The sequence below is a fragment of the Delphinapterus leucas genome, chromosome 21 (assembly GCF_059928025.1).
Source record: "Delphinapterus leucas isolate spDelLeu-1000000601 "Yukka" chromosome 21, BTC_Dleu_Yukka2, whole genome shotgun sequence".
Taxonomy (NCBI): domain Eukaryota; kingdom Metazoa; phylum Chordata; class Mammalia; order Artiodactyla; family Monodontidae; genus Delphinapterus; species Delphinapterus leucas.
Window position 1 is genome coordinate 12,524,596 of NC_143149.1, and position 14,119 is coordinate 12,538,714.

The window sequence follows — 14,119 nt, forward strand, 5'->3', positions numbered from 1 at the left end:
GTTATTATCCTATATTGAATGTAGTTCCCTGTGCTATACAGCAGATCGCTGTTGTTTAGCTATTTTGTATATTGTAGTGTGTACATGTTAACCCCAAACTCATAATTTATCTCTGCCACCAACCCCCCCACCACTGCTATCCCCTTTAGTAACCATAAGTTTGTTTTCTATGTATTTGAGTCTGTTTCTGTTTTGTAAATAAGTTCATTTGTATCCTTTTCTTCGATTCCACATATAAGTAATATTGATATACATATATCTGTCTTTCTCTGTCTGACTTATTTCAGTTAGTATGATAATCTCTAGGTCCATCCATGTTGCTGCAAGTGGCATTATTTCATTCTTTTTAACAGCTAAGTAATATTCTATTGGGGGAGAAAATACACACACACACACACACACCCCACATCTTATATATCCATTCATCTGTTGATGGACACTTGGGTTGTTTTCACATCTTGGCTATTGTAAATAGTGCTGCTGTGGCCATTGGGGTGCATGTATCTTTTCAAGTTAGAATTTTCTCCAGATATATGCCCAGGAGTGGGATTGCAGGATCGTTTTTTTCACCTAAGTATTATAAAAAGAAGATAATAGCCCAGCCACTGTATGAATAGTATCTGATGCCTCCAGTGCTAGAAGATGTTAGGAGTGGTGATAAGCTGAGGAATTCTCGTGTCCTGTCTCAAGAGAAGCAGCCCACTACTCGGCTCCAGTGTATTGTATCTGCCCCCCCAAAAAATATAGAACCCTCCCAGAGTTGCCAAATCTTCTAATTTTTTAAGACAATCTGGAAATACAGTTTTAGGTGAAATCTACAAATTTCCTTAAATAATGGCAATTTGCATGTGTGTGTGTATTTTAACATGTGTATGCTGACGACATACAAGTCGAATAAAACACATTATTGGGCCACCAGTTTGCCAACTTGGCCTGATCTCAACCCATACCTAGCTTGAAACAGAGCTTACGTTAAAAATGAGTGACAAACACTTGACATATTTTTCATTTGACCTAGAAGAGACCTTAAACCTCAGTAAAATGAGCTGTTGGCTGCATTTGTTAGCTTTTGCTACACAAATGCTGGGTAACACTTACAGAACATCAGTGATGTATGACAATGAACATTTATTTAGCTCGTGGGTCTGTGGGTTCTCCACGAGTCAGCTGGTCCAGGCTGGAACTTGCCAGGTGACTGTTCCACCTGTACTCCGTCCTCTTTGGAGAAGGGGACCTATTCTGCTCGTTGGGGTGGCAGAGGCCCAAGAGAACAAGTCCAGGGGCTCTGGGGCTCTTCAGACCTCTGGTCATGCCACGCCCACTAACATTTCATTGACCAAAGCAAACCTGGCCAAACTCAAAGTCAAGGTGTAGGGAAATGCAGCCCACCCATGGGGAGACGGCAGAGGGACTACTTTTAAATAGTCACCCACCGTGTTGAGTCTCCCCACTTTTCCTGTTGCCCCAAAGGAACTTCATATTTCTCTCCCAGTGATTTTTTTCCCCTCCTTTTGGGGTTTTCTAATTATCACCTTTGAACAACACGGGTTAGAACTGTGCAAGTCCATTTATCCATGAATTTTTTTCAATAAATCTATTATCTGTATTTTCCTTTCATAGATCTTTAAATTAACTAAGGGTAAGGGAATGTTTGTGTTCAATTAGAGATCACAATATGTGGAATCAAAACCAGACTATCTCAGCTTCCTGCCCTTGGGTGAGTCATTTATCAATTCCTCTGTTTTTGAGGCAGAGATAGCAGTACCCGGATTTTTGACCACGAGGGGGGCGGTACCCCAACCCCTGCCTTGTTCAAGTGTCAACTGTAATATGTTTTGAAATTACATGTACTCTTTAAAAGTTCTGACATGAGCCCACCCCTTCAACCTATTGATTATCTTAAATTTTCTAACATTTTATTATTTCTGAATATTCTTCACTGTCTGTCTTTCTCTGTTAACTTCCAGGCGACTCCTTTTCCGTTCAATAGTAAGATAAGAGAATCCCAGGTGAGATTACTTAAGGGGACAAATGTGTTCATGAACTAATGCTCTTGTGAAGGAAGGCTGTTCTTTTTGGCCTTTTACCTGGGTAGCCTCTTCTGACATCAAACATCCCAGCTGCTTTTAAAATCCCTCTGTTTTTACGTAGGTTCATGAGAGATCCCATAGCTTTTCCAAACTTGGTTACATATCTCCCATTACAGGGCCATAAAATAGAGAACAGAGGGTTTCCCTGGTGGTGCAGTGGTTAAGAATCCGCCTGCCAATGCAGGGGACACGGGTTTGAGCCCTGGTCTGCGAAGATCCCACATGCCGTGGAGCAACTAAGCCCGTGCCCCATGACTACTGAGCCTGCACTTTAGAGCCCATGAGCCACAACTACTGAAGCCCGCAAGCCACAACTACTGAAGCCCGTGCGCCTAGAGTCTGTGCTCCGCAACAAGAGAAGCCACCGCAATGAGAAGCCCGCGCACCACAACGAAGAGTAGACCCCGCTTGCCGCAACTAGAGAAAGCCTACGTGCAGCAACAAAGACCCAACGCAACCAAAAATAAATAAAATAAAATAAATTAATTAAAAAAAATAGAGAACAGAAAGAACACAGAGCAAGTATGTAATAGGTAATTGTGGGTCACTGCCAGACAGCTGCTAACAGTGCCACTAAGTTGGAACATTTTGTAGAGAAATCCATAGAACAACTCTTTGCTAGTTTTTATGGTAAATACCAAGGCCTCGCATTCAGATGGACCAAGAGGAGCTAACAACCTTTTTCATATGATGATTTATTGGTCAACCCTAGAAGTTTGCAAGGACACCGTACAAACCTGAGTCTAGGGCAGGGCTTGGCAGACTATGGCCTGCAGGCTGTGTGTGGCCCTCCACTTGTTTTTGTAAATAAAGTTTTATTGGAACACAGCCACACCTGTTAGTTTATATATTGTTTTTGGCTCCTTAGGCTACAGAGTTGAATAGTGGCAACTGGGAGATCATATGGCTCATCAGGCCTGAAATAGTTATTACTGTCTGGCTCTTTACAGAAAAACTTTGCCAACCACTGGTTTAGGGCAAGGTAGTAATTATTGAAAACTTTGTCCAGCAGTAGCTCTGTATTTTAAACTACTATTTCCCGAAATGAAGTTTTGTTTCCTGCCTGCCTTCTTTTCTTATCTCTCTTCCTCCTTTTTTTCTTTTATTCCTTTGATTTTCTGCTTTTCTTTCGCTATCATTTAAGTTACTTCAGAACAGAACAATTTAGAAAACTTAATACTGTTCAAATTCTGTTTGAAAAATGTATTTCAGTGCAAGTCGAAAACTTTGGAGGGATTCAAATATCATTTTTTTTGTTTTTTAAAGGTAACACTGTTTACTTTTTATTATTTTACTACTTGAAAAAAAAGTTTTGAAGTCTAACTGAATATTATTAAAACATTCAAGCTCTTATTTTTAATGCATATGTTATAAATAGAAAGAATAGTCTAGATTTTGGCCTCTTCCTGTTTTGGGCATCCATATTCTAAAGAAACTTTTTATTAAAAAGTCTTCTAGTAAAAATGTCTGATATGCCGATACTTAAACCTTTTTATCATCTTTCTATATTGGTTAAATTTTTTTTTTTTTTTTTTTTTGCGGTACACAGGCCTCTCACTGCTGTGGCCTCTCCCGCCGCGGAGCACAGGCTCCGGACGCGCAGGCTCAGCGGCCACGGCTCACGGGCCCAGCCGCTCCGCGGCACGTGGGATCCTCCCGGACCGGGACACGAACCCACGTCCCCTGCATCGGCAGGCAGACTCTCAACCACTGCACCACCAGGGAAGCCCTATATTGGTTAAATTTTTGAAAACAACTTTTATATACCAGTTCACATTATAGAAATAAGAATATTTTTTAAAGGTTTGAAAAGAATAATTACTGCTTCTCAGCTTTCTAAATAGGTCCTCATACTATTATATATGGAATGGATAAACAACAAGGTTTTACCATCTGGCACAAGGAACTATATTCGATATCCTGTGATAAACCATAATGGAAAAGAATATGAAAAAGAATGTATATATATGTATAACTGAATCACTTCTATGCACAGCAGAAATCAGCACAGCATTGTAAATCAACTATACTTCAATTAAAAGTAAATAAAATTTTAAAATAAATAAATAGGTCCCCATCCATCCAGAGTGATCGTTTAAATCGGACTACTACTTGTTAAGTTATTACACCTGGATCTTCCCGGGAGGAAAGCTGACCCTCAGGGGAATAGAATTAGACCTGTAAGTCTGCTTATGGGCTTGAAGTTGACTTTCGAGTTTGCTGGAGACTGACATTATCTATACTGTGTTCTGTCTCCAGTTCATCCATTTACATCGCTTCCTACTGAATTCCCCCTCAGCCAATGTCCTTCACAAACACGAAGAAATCATCCGAAGAAGCCCATTAAGTTTTCAGTCTACAATGCTTACCATACAGAACATGTACATATGTGCTCTGTTCCAACAATTGTCAGATTTGCAAGATTAAAGTGGTATATAAGTCTAAATAACCTCGCATTGGCATGCAGTATATTGAAATATCTGTTTTTGCTTTGAGAGATGTAAAGTGTAGGAAAGCAGAGAGGTCAGATTCCAGCCCTATTTGAGTGTAAAGCTTACCTTTGCTCTTTACACTATCAAAATCCAAACTCATGATGACCTTTGGGACTAGAATACGGAAGTGATGGAATATGCAGACCTTGACAATCCCTATCACAGCCACATCCCCTTTTCAGTTGAGCCCTACAGATTTCCAGTGGAATCCTGGGTTTCATAGACAGTTGAAGATACCAGTCATTATACTGGAGCTTAATAATAAAATAATAATCATAAATATCAGTGACTTTCAGGTAAAGCTTTGAAAACTCACAGGTAGGGGTATGGAAAATGGATTGGACAGGGAATGTTTCTAATTTGTTTTTTCAAATTAAACATTATTTGATTGATCCACTTGAAAATCCAAGACATCAAAACTTTAAATGTAAATTCTCTCTGGAAACTCTTTCTTATTCCTTCATTTGGGAACACTCAGAAAGTGGTAAGTAAACATGATTGCATTGTAGTCATGATTCCATATAGTTTTGTGAGTTTTCTAAGATCAGCACTTGGTTGGTCTCCAATCAGCAAATTCTATAATACAGTGAAATTTTTGTTTTATAGTAATAGCTATTTTTATGAATAACTCTTCAGCTTTCCTTTTTTTTTTTTTTGTGGTACGCGGGCCTCTCACTGCTGTGGCCTCTCCCGTTGCCGAGCACAGGCTCCGGACGCGCAGGCCCAGCGGCCATGGCTCACGGGCCCAGCCGCTCCGCGGCACGCGGGATCTTCCCGGACCGGGGCACGAACCCGCGTCCCCTGCATTGGCAGGCGGACTCTCAACCACTGCGCCACCAGGGAAGCCCAGCTTTCCTTTTTTATAGCAGCGTCGTAAACCAGTCAATCATGAATTCTTCTAAATGAGCCTTACCATTGTTTGAAAAATTTCTGTGTGACTCGTGCCCCCTGAGGTTGTTCAGCAGAAGCAGAATATTAGTAGTGTTACTAGCAGGGGCGTAGAAGCTTCTTTTAAGTTGCTCCTCTCATGGGCAAGCATTTTCTGTATGATGTTGGGTCTCACGAATTGCAAATATATAGCTTGGCTTGTATCACTAATTCAATTGGCACTCATTTTTGTTTTGTACAGAAACTACCTTAAATTTTTTTAAAAAAATTTGTTATTATACCAGCCTTAAAAACCAACATACATTTGCATAAAAACCAACATACATTGCTCCAGAGTAGAACCTTAGACAAAAAGGAAACCGTGCAGCTCAAAAATTAATTATATTAAACAATACGTCACTCAGAAGCAGTGTTATCTTTTCTGCCTTGATCACAATGGGTGCCCTCTGACGAGGGTGACAAAAATGGGTATGTAACTTACTCATACATGGACTCTCCCCTTGAGAACTGCAGGCCGTTTCCAGTGGTTTTGTATTTCACTTTCATAGTTTTGGAAGGATTGGGGGAGCCTAAACTTCTCAGCTTACCCAGCTGTTCTAGGCTGTTACACAGTGTTCTTGGAAGGTAACAGGGGTTTCCATGGATCCTGACCCAAAGTTGAGACTACTGATAGCTAACATTTATGAGCGCTCACTGTGTCAGGCAGTGTTCTTCATACACTAAACTCATTTAAACTCACAACAACCCTCTGAAGGTAGGTACTATTATTGTCCACATTTTGATGACAGTCAGTAGAGGCTCAGAGAGGTTAAGCAAGTTGCCTACGGTGATACCAGCTGTAGTAGTTCTCTAAAACAGTCATAACAAAGTACAGGTGGCTCGTCTTACAGTTCTGGTTGCTACAAGTCCCAAATCAAAGTATCATCAGAGTTGGTTGTTTTCTTCTAAGGGCTGTGAGGGGAGAATCTGTCTCAGCCTCTCCCCTTGGCTAGTAGTTAGCTGCCTTCTACCAGGGTCTCTTCACATCTTCTTTTCTCTGTGATGTCTCTGTGTCCAAATTTCCCCTTGTCATAGTGGCTTAGGGCTCACTCTAATGACCTCATTTTAACTTGATTATCTCTATAAAGACCACATGTCTAAATAAGGTCACATTCTGGGGTACTGGGGTTTAGGACTTAAACATATGAATGGGGGGTGGCGTGCTTTCAGTCTCCACTGAAATTGCCATTTTTGTGGGTCAGACACGGTTGAATATTGCCAGGATGATTCAACCTGACCTATTTCCAAATGACATCATTCAGGTCAGTCTTAGAAATATTATCACCCATGATTTGCCTGGCACTGAGGCAGGGAGAATACGAAAGAAATAAAATAAATGCACTACAGCCTAGAGAATTTATACTCTCTTAAGAATGTATGTTCTTAATTATCTCAAAGTAGACAATGCTTAAACGTGCACACAAAACCCTTTGAAAAAGATATCAGTCCCTGTACAAAGGAATATCTGTGATTTTTTTCTGGAATTTCTATTCTAGCAAAGACAGCAGTTTGGGACTCAGTGACCAGATAGATGTAGAGCCTCTAAGCTTTCTCTGGTGTATTTATTAGAGCTCTCTGGTTATGAATCTGAGAAACCACCTTCATCCTGCTGGCTCCTGCCAACAAGGATGAACTTCTCACCTGAATTCCACCAATCACTTTCAAATTTGAAGGTGATGATTTCAGAATTGGAGAGTACATCCTAAACAATGGTCAAGTCTAGTTGCCCTTTGATATAATTTATAAAATTAAGTTTATTAAGTAAACTTAATCTTAAAATGAGTGCGTGGAGTAACTCCAAGTGTACGTGGTAGCCTCTATGTATTTTAGATTTGTTTTTCAATACCAAGATGGCTATTTCAACCCTGTTTCCCCAGTTGCTTTTATTGAAAAAGTCTTTTTTGTAAATTTATATATACCGAAAACGTTTTTTCTTCATTTAAAAATATTCTGTCTTTGGGACTTCCCTGGCAGTCCAGTGGTTAGGTAGGACTCAGTGCTTCCACTGCAGGGGGCACAGGTTCAATGTCTGGTTGGGGAATTAAGATCCCACATGCCGGGAGGCCAAAAAAAAATTTCTGTCTTTAACGATTCAGTTCAGTAAAGGTTTTTAACAACAGCAGCCACCTAACGCCATCTATCATCCCTGTCTCTCTTCCCAGCCTTTATATTTTCCTGTTCTGTTGGTAGTAATACTCCGTAAGAGTTATCAGAGAAAACTAGGATTCACACTAAACTCAATGAACACCTGTGAATCCTGCTTAGTTTCTGTCTGATACTACTTAGAGGCTTGCAAAATTAGTTAGATTCTGTGTTAGTCCGTTCGGGCTACTGTAACAAAGTACCATGGACTGGGGGGCTGAAAGAACAGACATTTATTTCTCACAACTCTGGGGATGGGGAAGTCCAAGACCAAGGCGCCTGCAGGCTTGGTGTCCGGTGAGAGCCCTCCTCCTGTTTTGCAGACAGCCGTACCCTCAAGTCACACAGAGACAGAGAGAGAGAGGGCTTAGTCTCTGCTCTTCTCATAACGCCACATCACAGAGGCTGCACGCTCATGACCTCATCACCTCCCAAACACCCCACGTCCTATTACTGTCACATTGGGGTTCGGGGCTTGAACGTGGGGATCGGGTTGGCAGGGGGACCATTCAGTCCAGAGCATACTTGGAAAACTCCGGAATCAACACCACATCCCCTCTTCATTCTCACGAGTGTGTCCTTTGGGTTTCAGGTGTTCCCACCCCAAGCCAAGAAATTCTCCGGCATACGCTGAACACGCTGGTCCGGGAGCGGAAGATCTACCCGACTCCAGATGGCTACTTCATCGTAACCCCACAGACTTATTTCATAACTCCTTCCCTCATAAGAACTAACAGTAAATGGTACCATTTGGATGAGAGGATACCTGACAGGTCTCAGTGTACCTCTCCCCAGCCCGGGACCATCACGCCCTCTGCCTCAGGCTGCGTCAGGGAAAGAACGTTGCCCAGGAACCACTGCGACTCTTGCCACTGCTGTAGGGAAGATGTGCACGGCGTGCACACGGCCACCCTGCAGAGGAAGACCGCCAAGGACTGCAAAGACCCGTACTGCCCTCCTTCCCTCTGCCAGGTGCCACCCACTGAAAAGAGCAAAAATACTGTCAACTTTTCGTATAAGACGGAAACTCTCTCCAAACCTAAAGATAGTGAAAAGCAGTCCAAAAAATTCGGACTCAAGTTATTCCGGCTCAGTTTTAAAAAAGACAAGACCAAACAGCTAGCCAATTTTTCTGCCCAGTTTCCTCCCGAAGAGTGGCCCCTGCGAGATGAGGACACGCCAACTACTATCCCTCGGGAGGTGGAAATGGAGATCATTAGGCGTATTAACCCGGACTTGACCGTGGAAAATGTCATGAGGCACACTGCACTAATGAAGAAACTTGAAGAAGAGAAAGCGCATAGGAGTAAAGCCGGGTCCTCCGCCCATCACAGCGGAAGAAGTAAAAAGAGTCGGACTCATCGCAAGTCCCACGGAAAGTCTCGGTCGCACAGCAAGACGCGAGTGTCCAAAGGAGACCCGTCAGATGGCTCCCATCTGGACATCCCGGGTGAAAGAGAGTATGATTTTTGCGATCCTCTTACCAGGGCTCCCCGGGAAGGCTGCTTCATCATCGAACACAAAGGTGATAACTTCATCATGCATAGCAATGCGAACGTGATTGAGTCTCATTTCCCCATGACTCCAGAATGGGACGTGTCTGGGGAACTGGCCAAAAGGAGAACTGAGATGCCTTTTCCTGAGCCTTCCCGGGGAAGCTCCCACTCAAAAGTGCACCGAAGCCACAGCCATACCCAGGACCGAAGGTCCAGGAATGAGAGATCCAACAAGGCCAAGGAGAGGTCCAGATCCATGGATAACTCCAAAGGTCCTCTGGGTGCTTCTTCTCTGGGGCTGCCTGAAGACCTGGCTGAAGGCTGTAGCCAAGACGACCAGACCCCCAGCCAATCCTACATTGACGACAGTACTTTAAGGCCTGCACAGACTGTCAGTCATCAAAGGGCTCACATTTCGTCCACAAGCTACAAGGAGGTGTGTATTCCAGAAATAGTCAGTGGCAGCAAGGAACCTCCCAATGCTTGCAGCCTCTTGGAGCCAGGCAAACTGCCCGAGAGTTTGCCATCCTTTGGCGAACTCAACTCCTGTCCAACAAAAACAGCTGCAGATGACTATTTCCAGTGTAACACCTCCAGCGAGACGGTGCTCACGGCGCCATCACCTCTGGGAAAGAACAAAGAGGACCATGACACTCTGACCCTGGCGGAAGGGGTGAAAAAGCTGCCTCTGTCGGACAGGCAGGCCCCGCATCCCTCCAGGGAGCCTGTAGGGCACAAGGAGGAGTCGCCAAAGGGGCCGGGCGGGGGCCCAGCGGCTTCGGGCGCTGTGGCCGAAGGGATTGCCAATGGACGCCTCATCCAGCATCACAGTGCCGAGCCCAGCAGCCTGGACAAGAGGAAAGAGATATTCAGCAAAGACACACTGTTCAAACCTCTTCACAGCACCTTGTCTGTAAACAGCTATCACAAATCAAGCCTGTCTGTCCTCAAATCTCACCCGAAGACACCTGCGGACACACTGCCAGGCCGATGTGAGAAACTGGAGCCGTCCCTAGGGACCTCGGCTGCACAAGCCATGCCAGCTTCCCAGCGCCAGCAGGAGTCCGTGGGGAACCAGGAGGCCTCTTTTGACTATTACAACGTCTCTGATGACGATGAGTCTGAGGAAGGGGCAAACAAGAACACAGAGGAGGAGAAAAACAGAGACGATGTGGGAACCATGCAGTGGCTCCTGGAAAGGGAGAAGGAAAGAGACTTGCAGAGGAAATTTGAGAAGAACCTCACCCTCCTTGCCCCAAAGGAAACCGACAGCAGCAGCAACCAGAGGGCCACCCATTCGGCACGTCTGGACAGCATGGACAGCAGCAGTATCACGGTGGACAGTGGATTCAACTCCCCACGGTAGGAAGAGGCATCTCTCTGCACACACATACACCTACCGGGGCCTGGGGCTTTATAAAATAACTCGGAAGGTTTCTGATTTCACAGTCTCAGTTCTGTGAATGAGGGTTAAGAGTTGTGTGAGTTGTATTGTTAACAGCCTGTTTCTGACTTCTTTTTCAGGAATTGAAACAAATGTTTCTGCAGCTGTAGAGATCACCAATCTGGACTGGTGGGTTGGCCCCTTCCCATCCAATCTAAGACCAACATTCCCCAGTATTTTTCCTTTGATGTTTATATTGCCACCATGCTGATAAAGGAAGGGTTTTTTAAAGATCCTTCAAAAATAGTAACTTTTTGAGTAGAATGAGTAGTCAGTGTGGAGGTGGGAGGTAGGGGTTGGGAATAACTTGATTGACTCAAGGATGGGGAGTCCTTCTAATGAGAATATAATAGCCAATTTCAAAACCTTTCCAGTGGATCTAGAAGCCTGTTACTATTTTAATCCCGACTTTTTATGCCGCCCTCGCCCCTTGCTCTCATACACCTTCCTCTCACCGCTCAAAAGTCTGCAGACACATGGAACCTGTTCCTGTTACATAAAGATCAGGGGCCTGTGCGCCATTAGTTCAAAGCATGTGCCAGCACTTTTCTTTCTCCTCCTGCAGAACTAACACCATTTAGGCATGCTGACCGTGGTGTCTTCTTTTCAGTAGGTGCTGGTAATTCAGCAGAGGTTGACAGCTAAGAGTGTGCAGTGCCCGATGGCCACGTTCAATGCAGTGAAGTGGTTCAGGGGTTTCGAAAACAAAAGGGAGTCTATGCAACTTTCCTTTTTTCTCCTTAATTCTTCCTTCTCTTCCAAGAGCAACTTGGGACCTGATTCTGCTTCTAAATTCTACTCCAGATTGGTGACTCTGAGATGCAGAAATAACATTGAGAGATTGACATCTCCCATTAGTTGTGATTCCCAACTTTTTACAATATTTATTATTTTAACAAGTCCAAGATATGATTATGTAGTTCATATATTTATTTTAACTATTAAGAGTTAAAATGAGTTATGTTGTAATCATTTCACTCTATCTATGGATAATTTGGGGACAGAGCATCCCAAAATCAGAATTGGGAATCGTTATTCTGTTTGTCCCTTATTGGGCCTTTATTATTTCTTAAAGGGCTAGTTCTTTTTATTTTTTTATTTTTATTTTTTTTATTGTCGTATAACCTTCTTTTCCAAGTTAACACATGTGTGGAAGTCTAATGTCTAAACAAACCACAGAGATGGCACTCTGGTTAAAGTGGAGACCAGGAGCCCCAGATCTCCTCTGCCCATCCCTCAAGGACCCTAAGAGACTACGGGGGGCCATGGCACTCAGTCTGAAAACTACTGGCCTATTAAGTGACTTTTCTAAGACGTAATTTTTGCTAAATATTTTTTAATCCCAAATCGAATCTTAACCAATTATTTTATATATTCTTTTCTCTCTACTTCCCTCTTCAACTCTTGTTTTTCCTCTTGATTTCCTAGTAGGGATACCAGATAAGCATAAGTGAAAGTCTGCTATTGATGGTAGAAGTTCAGTACCATCGCTTATGGAAGGTGTGAGTCATTTGCCTGGACGTTATGCTCTACTGTTTCTTATTATATAGCCTCTCCCTGCCTGATGCTTCTCTGCACCAGTTTCCAGCAATTCCTTTGGCCCTCTTGGCCCCTGGACCTCCACGGAGGGAAAACCGCAATACTCCAGAGATAGCTGCTAAGGAGACCTTGAGAGTAGTTTAGTGGGTTCTAACTCAAAACTTTACCACGGCATAATATTGAAAGTTTTTGTTTGGGAACAAGTAAAAAGAAACGTTCATGTAATCATTGAACCAATCTCTCCACAGGATATATTTTATTATCTCTAGATTTGGAGTACAGAATATGGAATTTATGAATGGGATTATTTCTTGAACTAAGTTTATTTGCATTGCTTTAATAATGTAGTCAAGGTCAAATGCATTGTCCTGGTAGAAGAAAAAGGTCTTCCTAAGGAGACAGTCTTCACCCAGGAGCTATGTATCTGCCCAGTGTTATTAGGTGGAATTTTCTCTACAGAAAAAGGTAGATCACCCGTAAATTTCATGCAGTTAGAGAATCTACAGAACAATTCCTAATTTTACCCCTTTCGTAATTAATATCCTTTGGTTAGAAGCTGGGTGACAAACTTATTTTCTATATCTATTTTTAAACTACTTTAAAATTTTATTTTATCTCATTTGAAGTATCTCCCTATACTTCAGTAAATGCCCTAATTTACCTTTCTGATGTATGAAGATGGTCTGCGAAGGAGAATATTTGAGTTACAGGGAGTTTTATTCTCCAGTGTGAGGAGTATTTTAGCCGTATAGTATTATCACGCTGACACCTCTCCACCACTGCGAGATACAGGAATCTTAAGTGGGCCGTTTACTCAGATTTTTCAGTAATTGACAGAGCAGCTACGATCTAACCTCGTCCCCGCTGCCAAAAAAAAGAGAAAAATCAGAATCAGAAAAGATGATCTTCATACTCTCAGTCTTCAGTGTTGGCTCAGAGGTCACGTTCAGCCACATTTCCAAAAGTCTTCAGTCCCTCTTGTCGGGAACCAAAGGGCACTGAGAGAAGGAAACAAGGCAGAAACTTAAAATATGCTGTGAGATCTAATATTGCAAATGAAAAATCCCGACATGCAAAGCCTGCTATTCCAAATCTGAGGCCCAAAACCGGTTGAAACCACAATATGAGAATCAGAGGGAGTCAGGCTGCCAGGGATGTGTCTGCACAGCGTACCGTGCTGTCCGAGTGTGGGTCCAAGGGCAACGTGTGCAGCAAGAGGCGCAGCAGGGCCTATGGTTCCGTTCTGCTGCCTATAAATTCCTGAGATGTTATTTTTAATGTCGTACTCCATTAGTTCTCTTTAAAAAAGTAAGGAATTTTAAATTGGGAGTCTATTGTTACTGCTAACCTTCCATCTCCATGAACTGTTTCACCATCATATCCACAGCCTTCCATATGACTGTCGCACATTGTACTCAGTGTCACAGCAATAATAAGATATACCCTTTGGAGACACTGGAACGCTCTATGTATTTATCAGTATTAACATGTTGGCCGTGGTCAAGGGTGGTCTGAGTACAGAGAGCTCCTACCTTAGACCATCTGTTGCGATGATGTGTGTTGATGGTGCCTGGAAGACAGTAGGGTCTTGATAAATTAAACTCCCGCCTCAAAAGCTGGTTTAAAAGTGGATCCCTGAGACCTCAAAATGCATTTTCCCATAGAAATAAAACGGCATTAGCAGTGTATAGATTCCCAAGCCTACCCACAGTGGCTGCTTAATTGATCAGATGCCAGATGTGCTACAGAAATAGCTTGTGTTTCTCTAGCTTTTTGGTGTACGGATTCCTCATTATTGCTTATTTCTTCTTCTGAGTCACTCAGTGAGTAGGTGTGACACATAACTCGCCCTGTTTTAAAGATGAGGAAGTCAAATGCCATAAAAAGTTATCGTTGTGATTAAGAATGAAACTGAAGGAACGCGCCGTGACCTCTTTGAGGTTCTACATGTTTATTGCCCTTCTTCCTTCCTCCACCTGACCCTCAGTT

The 14,119-nt window shown here is 43.0% G+C and overlaps 1 protein-coding gene across 7 annotated transcripts in view; it reads left to right on the top strand.

Annotated features, from left to right (window-relative positions):
* The window catches only part of STOX2 (storkhead box 2), a 224,795-nt gene that overhangs the window by 191,362 nt on the left and 19,314 nt on the right, over positions 1–14,119 (top strand). For 6 of the 7 annotated variants that reach the window (XM_089903640.1, XM_089903643.1, XM_089903644.1 and 3 more), the window contains one exon: positions 8,244–10,509. In XM_089903640.1, coding sequence (XP_089759766.1) covers positions 8,244–10,509 — 2,266 coding nt within the window. Of the gene's footprint in view, positions 1–8,243; positions 10,510–10,671; positions 10,721–14,119 lie in introns of all 7 variants that reach the window. The other variant, XM_089903641.1, reaches the window with a different exon arrangement.